General features: G+C 40.3%; 1 protein-coding gene across 2 annotated transcripts in view; it reads right to left on the bottom strand.

The window, feature by feature from the left end:
• Positions 1 to 999: 999 nt before the first annotated feature.
• Positions 1,000 to 7,703, bottom strand: part of LOC115387515 (immunoglobulin mu heavy chain-like) — a 167,584-nt gene continuing 160,880 nt past the window's right edge. The window contains exons 7-15 of one of the 2 annotated variants that reach the window (XM_030090249.1): positions 4,006 to 4,323; positions 3,578 to 3,874; positions 3,174 to 3,485; positions 2,804 to 3,091; positions 2,328 to 2,669; positions 1,878 to 2,192; positions 1,514 to 1,801; positions 1,249 to 1,397; positions 1,000 to 1,165 (exon numbers count right to left, since the gene is read on the bottom strand). In XM_030090249.1, the coding sequence (XP_029946109.1) occupies positions 1,157 to 1,165; positions 1,249 to 1,397; positions 1,514 to 1,801; positions 1,878 to 2,192; positions 2,328 to 2,669; positions 2,804 to 3,091; positions 3,174 to 3,485; positions 3,578 to 3,874; positions 4,006 to 4,323 (2,318 nt within the window). In that variant the 3' untranslated portion in view covers positions 1,000 to 1,156. Of the gene's footprint in view, positions 1,166 to 1,188; positions 1,398 to 1,513; positions 1,802 to 1,877; positions 2,193 to 2,327; positions 2,670 to 2,803; positions 3,092 to 3,173; positions 3,486 to 3,577; positions 3,875 to 4,005; positions 4,324 to 7,703 lie in introns of those variants that run through there. The other variant, XM_030090248.1, reaches the window with a different exon arrangement.

The following is a 7,703-nucleotide window of genomic DNA, read 5'->3' as shown; positions in this document are numbered from 1 at the left end:
TTATGATGAACCTTTCAACCGTAGCATACATATTTTAAAAAGCAGCCAGTTCTAGAAGATAAGATGACATCAGTAAAGTACTAACTCCATGTCAAAGGTCAAAGTATATTCAGCACATTACAATCTGAATTTATCCCAAAACATAAAGGTAAGCCATGATGAAGGACCCTTTCATTTATGATTATGACAAAAAAGGTCAGAAGAGTGTAAGGCAAAGGAAATGTGATTCAGCTGTAAGAAGTGAAGTCAGTTCATTTATCTGTATGAAATGTTTTAGAAAAGGATCAGAGCAGCTACAAATAATATCTTTCAAAGTGATCTGATGACATGGGGTCCCCAGCCAAAAGGGCCACACACTCTGCCAGATCACTCCAGAAGTAGCCAATAGGAAGCCCTGATGTGTTTGGTGTCATCCCTCCCAGATGTGAATTCCAAGAAACCCACAAGGTACACAAATACAGATAGAAACACAGCTCAGATTTACAGTGGCTCTGTGTGTCAGTGTGGATGTATGGAAGAGAGGAGACACAAAAAGAGCCTCTGTATTTAAAGATGAATGCACCTTTCTATCATATACTGCCACAGTGCATCCAGTTCCGATCTGTCAGCATCTTCAAATGTCTCCAGGGCTGCTATTTCACATGGAGGTGGTGCTCTCACACCGCTGCATGTGGAGCTTTGTCTCACTCTTGTGGACGACTGGAGTACTCTGAGAACACTGTGTGGCACAGGAAGAACTTCTGGTCCTGGAGGGCCACACAGGCCTGCATGGTCTCAATGTCTCCACCTGAATTTAATGAATTTGCTTCTACTAAAGTCAGCAGACAGCCTGGAAACAAGTCACCGTTTTAAAATCAAGTGTTTTGAAGCCGGGACACGCTGAGACCATGCAGGACTGCAGCCCTCAAGTATGAGATTGAAAGTAAAGCTTTTGACATGAATTGAAACATTTGAAGGACGAGAATGCAACATGTAATTTATTGATATTTTTTAATGCATCAAGTACTTATAAAATCACCCAAAAAGTAGGATTTTTTGTTTGTTATTTTTTTCAGAGAACACAACACCAGAAATACAAAAGCAAAGCAGAGAAAACTGAACACATCTGACTGACATGGCATCAAAATCCTCAAGTCTGCAGGGAGTCGTCTTGTCATCATTTGGTCTGTAAAAGAAACAAAACACAGGAATGTCTCAGCTTATTGACCAGAAGCAACTGTCAAGCTGAAAGAAAAGGCAGAGTCTCACCTTAAACATGGTCGCAAAAACACCGTAGACAACAGAAATAAGGAACAGGATGAGGAAGGTGAAGGCCATGTGCACAGTTTCCACGCCTATATCTTGGCTCACTTCAGCATGGACGATGTGATCTAAAAAATCACACTGCTCCAGGGTGTCTGTGATCAAATGTTTTGTTTGAAAGTTCAAAAGTGATTTTGTGTCTGGCGTGCACTGTTAAATATGCTGTTATATCATCTTCTGGAAAACATTGGATGAATGGATGAAGTCTTACCTGGTCTGGATAGATTGAGGAGCTTTGTAAAGCTTGCATGGGTCACCTTGCAGGTGAACACCACTCCTGGTAAGAAGTCGATTAGAGACAGACGGAGGTGGCTCCGAATGCTAAATCTTCCATCTGCACCTCTTTGTGGCTCACTGGTATTGTAATCACGCAATTCTGAGGTTCCATCACGAAACCAGGTGATGTTGATGGCTTCAGGAGTGAAGTCAAAGGCAAGGCACACAAGTTCATTAGAACTCTGAAGCAAGAGGACTGAAGGTTCACTGAGGGCCACTGGAGCTGAGAAAAGAAGCAGAAAAGCTTTTTATTGTTTTGGACTCATTCACATGTGAGCAAACAAAAATGAACAACTCACCCAGAACATCCTTCATGGTGCTTCGAAAAGGTGTTTCAGATGATTCATGGATGACAACGCAAGAATACACTGGTGTGTCCAGACTTTTGGATACGTTTAATTTACTGCTCATGGAGAAAGAGCTGCTCCTCGTGTACTTCCACACTGGACCATTGACGTACCGAGAGGACGGAAGTTCCTTTCCATTCTCCTCCCAGTAGACTAATATATTGGATGGGGAAAATCCAGAAACTTGGCAAACAACCGTGAAGATATCTGACACTGACATCTCAGAGGCGGTTGGTTGAATAATCTTCACTGTTGGTGGGAGCAGATCTTGACAAACACAAGAAGACAGAAACCAAGGATCAGTTGTTTTTTTTCTTTGAACTGTATCTGTTAGTTTATCATGAGAACAAGCAAGTTTCTCAGCCAAGATTCTATTTTTACAATGAACAATCATATTTTTACCACTACCTCTGCTTTTGCTGATACGGGCCTCGTAGCCTTTGTTGGAACATTGATGTTTTCCCTCACAAGACACTTGTTTATATGCATGCCAATCCTCTGCTGACACACCAAAGAAGCTCTGCATCGTCTCTGTCCCATTGCTGTGGCTCTTTGGTTGCTGTTGATGAACATTTTGTCGAAAATACTCGCTATTGTCAACCTTCCAGCTGATGGAGAAGTCTTTAAGGTGGTGACCCACCAGAAGGCAGGTGATATTCATCAGAGCCTTTTCTTTGCTCCGAAGCTGCTGCAGTGGCGGTCCATGAACATAAACCTCAGCAATCTGAGAGGATGCTGGAGTAACTGAAGAACAAATGCAAAGAAAACTGCAACATCAGTCAAATGGAAATAGAGAAACGATTGTGATGAGATATGATTCAGAAGTGGTGAGACTGTATTGATCATTTCCTGACTAATGTTGAGTGTTGTCGGGTTACCTGAGCAGACACTGATACTCTTGTTGACTGCTGTGTTGAGAGACTTGTCAGAGACTTGACAAGTGAAGACGTTCCCACTTTGCCAATCTGATCGCAGGACTTGAAGTCGACTGGTCACTGCTACACGCCCATCTGCACTCATGGTGATGGCGCCTTTTGTTGAGGAAGAGCTGATCTGGAGCTCAGGCAACCATTTGATTTGAGGGTCGAAGCCACTTCCAGAGCATGAGAGTGTTTGTGAATCAGAGTCCTGACTGAGGATCAGAAGAAGTTCCACTGATGGATCCACTAAATGAGAGATAAATCAGAAAACTGATGAGTGAATACATTGATTTAAACAGACAAATATATTTATGAATACTCCACTCACCAAAAATCTTGCCAATAGATTGGGATGAGCTGCTGCTGGAAAAACCTTGATTCACCTTGCAAGTGAAACTTTGGTCTTTTTTCCAGTATTTTTCAGGAACATTGAAGTGTTTGGTCACTGAATGAATGTCTGAGGCTTTGTGAAAATCAACATATTGATTGTCAGAGATGTCAACTCCATTGGCCTGAATTGTGATGGAGAGATCATGTGAGGAAAGTTGTGTGATTTCACACTTGAGCACAGTACTGTTTCCCTTGAGAAGATCTGGAAGAGATCTGCTTATCATCACCACTGGAGCAGGAACTTCAGGCTCTGAGAGATAAAGACGGCAGAAAACAAAGAACACAATGAATCAATAAGTCTCTTCAGCAGTGTCTGATTTTCAGGTTGAAAGGTGATCTTACCTGTGATGTTTTTGGTCTTTTCCACAGATGAAAAACATGCATGTTCAGCTCTGCATGTAAGATGTTTCAGCTGCTTCCACTTTGTTGAAGGAACAGTTACTTCACTTGTTACATAACTTGTGTTGGAGGATTGGGAAACAGTGTTACTTGGTGCAACTTGTTCGTTCAAAAGCCAGGTCACCTTGGCATCAAACACAGTGCTGATCAAGCATGTGGCTTTCACATCAGAGGTAGCCGTCATCACAGTCTTGAAGCTGGGAGTGTCCAGGATCATAGAAGGAGGAGTACTTGCATGCACTGAGGAAAAACAATAAATGACATGAACCATAATCACTCAGTTCATCACAAAGACATTATCTGAATAGATTTTATAAATGCAATGATTTATTTTCAGTGTATTTAATGAAGAAGTTCACATTCATACTTACTCTCACAAATACTTGTTGTTTTTTCATATTCACTTCCTTCATGAGTGGCCTTGCATGTGAAACTGCTGCCTGTTGTCCACTCTGTGATATTTGGCTCAATCTCACTGCTGAGGCTGAAGGTTTTTTCTCTCCCTTCCATACTTTGCAGCTTTAATTCGTTTGGAACAATATTCAGGGGTTGTTGGTCGTGTTGCCACTCCACACTCAGTTTGTCTGGATAGAAGCCACTGAGAGTGCAAATCAGTCTGACTGCTGAGTTTCCCAGTTTACCTTTCCAGACAGGGTACAATGTGATGTTTGGTGAGACGATCCGTGGTTCTGAGACAAAGAAAAGATGATTGTGTCTTCACCATGCTTCACTGCACATGTGGGTTATGAACAATAAACATTAAATAACTTGACCAAAGTGATACATACCTTCATATTTTGGTGAGTAATGAACCGTTTTAGGTGTAGTGTGTTTGTGTTTGGGCCAGATGGCAGAGTTTTACTTTTACATAGTTTGTGGTGTAATAAATTCAGGTGGAGACAGGACTGGAAGTCTGTTACACAGATGTTAAACATGATAGGGCGGAGTGATCAGGGCAAGCGGCCAGCGGAAGGCTTCACAACACCCAGGCCCCCATGAGTACTGAAATAAACAGAAGTGAAACAATGCAAGGAGCAACGGAGCACAACAGACAGCAGGTGTGAGGCGTGGCGTGCCAGGAAGAGAAGCAAAAAGCACATTTAAATACGTCTTGACAGTACACAGTTGTTATCAGAAAGCCTTAACGGAGCTTTGCATGACTTTGGCTGAAGGTTTTAGTTCTCACATGCAGTAATAATAGTCAAAAAGTAACCAACTGTAAAGATTCTCACATTACACATTGAGTTTCACACACACTGTTGCTTCCATCTGCTGGAAATAAACACAACATATTATTTACAGAAATACAGAAAATCAATTTCTATCTTAATAAACAACTCATTTTACAACTACATAAAATACAGTGAAAGAGAGAATAAGAAGCCACATCATTTCTGGACTTCATTTGAACCTTTTATTTGAAGAAGGCAAACAAAGACATAAAAAGCAAAAAACATCGCTGTAACTACTTACATGATAATAGGAATTTGTCAGAGAAATGATTTATGATATATACTTCCTTAAGTTTTCATGAAACAGATATGATCGTACTCCTTGTTTCATTTAACCTGAAAAGAGATGTTTTGAAAAAAGATAAGAAAATTGCAAAATCAAGTGTAAATGGACAATATCACTTACTATACATATTACATATAGGCGTGATGGTGTTCGTAATATCAGCCCAAAATACAGTAATTATATAAGAAGTAATATTATTGAAATTGTAAGGAAATCTCAAGTAACGGTCAATACGAGTTTGCACATTTTACCTCTTGGCAAAACAAAAATATTTTATCTTTTTTTGCAAATGTCAACAGCATCAAAGTGTATAAGATGAGTGCTGTAACTGTGCATGCATCATTTATTGTTGAGAATTCTTCATTAGAATTAGAAGTGAAGGAAGAATGAAACTGTTGGATTTATAGGATGAATAATTACCGAGAATGGAAATTTGTTTCACCACATTAACAAAGCAGTTCTGCTTCAAGATGTAGTTATGGAAAATATTTTGTTTTATAGATATGATTAGGTTGCATTTCTTTTTGTCAGTGTTTAAAACCATCAACTGTGAAGACTTTTTCTGATCCATATCTGTGCTTGACAATATAAAATGACTTGTACCTTGATCGCTGTAGTTCCAATAGTGAACAGCAGAGTGAGGAGGAAGAGGATGATGAAGGTGAGGGCTGTGCTCGCCATGTTGTCCTCTTCTACCCTCTCAGCATCGTCCTTGTTTGTTTCAATCAGGCGCTCTAAATGTAGAATATAGTCATTGTTTGATTAATACTTGCCACCATTTAGATCTTGCTTTAACGAACAGCTTGTGTGAAAATGATTCTTCACATGGGAATGTTGTCGTCAGTGTAGAATTAAAAAGAATAAAGATAAGAGAAATGCTCAGTTGTATTTTAGGAAGTATGCACGATAAGTCTCATTTGATTTCATCATCTTAAAAACACAGTGTCAGTGGCATTAGGTTCATTCTGCCTGCAGTGATCCTGACTTGCTTTAGAAATTGATAAATATTGGTGGTTTGCTTCCCTTGGCTTGTACTGGAGTTTCTTCATTGTTCGACTCAGAAACAGCCGAGGTCGAGTCAAACTGTTGATTGTATGTGGAGGGATGAAGGACCCAGTAGAGCAAACAGCCACACACACAAGTCACAGAAGCAGTGCTGCTGCACTATTCATGAATAATATGAAGATAAATGGGACTGATTGGATCATTTTCTGAAGCAGGTGAAGAGATATTGGCAAAGATTTTTTTTTTGTTGTTTCAGAACTCAAGCCAGATAAAATCAGTCTCTCTCTATGTGTCTATCTCTATATATTCAAGTATCAATGGCACAATAGACATACAAAAAACAGTCGCACACACAATATTCAGGTTGAAGAACGACATAACTGCACTTAACAAACATGAACAAACATTAAAGGATTTGCAAAGATTTTTTTTTATTTTGATTTTGAATCTGCAGTGAAAACACACAAACACATTGTAATATCACAAGCAACAAACATGAACATCCAAACAACAGAGGACACAGCGAGACAGAAGGAAACATCTACTGGGCCTTGCACGTGTCGGGGACATTCATGCTGAGGTTCACCACGTTGTTCTTTTCAAATGTTCTGTAGCCAATTGATCTGACAATGGCTTTTGTTGTGTTGACCAAGGACTCGTGGTAAACGACACAGCTATACACAGCCTCACTGTCACTCCACTGGTCAAAGCTCAGTGTTAACTGGCCGTAAGCAGAATACGATCCTTTGCTTTCTACAGGGCTGGTGGTGTTGAAGTCATATTCTGAACCTGCTTCCTCATCGTTAACAAGCCAAGAGACAAAAACCTCCGGAGGAGAGAAGTCTTTCACAAAGCAAGTCAGGGTCACCCTTTCTGTTTTAGGATGTTCAACTGGTGGCAGCATAAACACTGAAGGCCGCTGACATTGTTTTCCTGCAAATATAAAAAAATCAATTAGATATAAAGAACAGAGGAAAGTACCTTATGTTCCCAAGAGAATATTTCCCAAATAATAAAAACCGAGGTAGTTTGTGGAGTGACAAGTGGAAGGAAGCACTGTTTTTACTGGACACTTGCAGAGCAGTTTTCTTACCGATGTCCTTTTGGTACTCTTTCTTCAGTGGCTCTATCATGTTGTCATGCTCGACCACACAGAAGAATCCTGTCCCCTGGCTCCATTCCTCATAGGTGATGTCAATAGTATGGAAAAGTGTGCTTTGCTTTCCCTTGCCAGGCTCCAGCTGACTGCCAGCTATTTCTTTTCCGGAGCTGTTCTCCCAGAAAATCTTTTCCACTCTTCCCTTGTTTACCTTGACTTCACAGGTCAGAGTTCCTTTTCTGTTCACAGACATGTTTTCAATTGAGGGACCTTCAATAGTTACTTCCACATCTGCTTCTCGACACCCATCACCTAAAAAGTGAATAAAAACGTGACCTGAATGAAAAGTGTTCATCATGGAAAGTGAACCAACATAAATGATTAAAAGAACATGTCATGGTGTACTTACAGGTTGTGGTGGATTCTTTGTAGGTCACAGATTTGCTG

Source organism: Salarias fasciatus, chromosome 4 (genome assembly GCF_902148845.1).
Source record: "Salarias fasciatus chromosome 4, fSalaFa1.1, whole genome shotgun sequence".
NCBI lineage: Eukaryota > Metazoa > Chordata > Actinopteri > Blenniiformes > Blenniidae > Salarias > Salarias fasciatus.
This window is presented reverse-complemented; position numbering and strand designations above follow the sequence as displayed.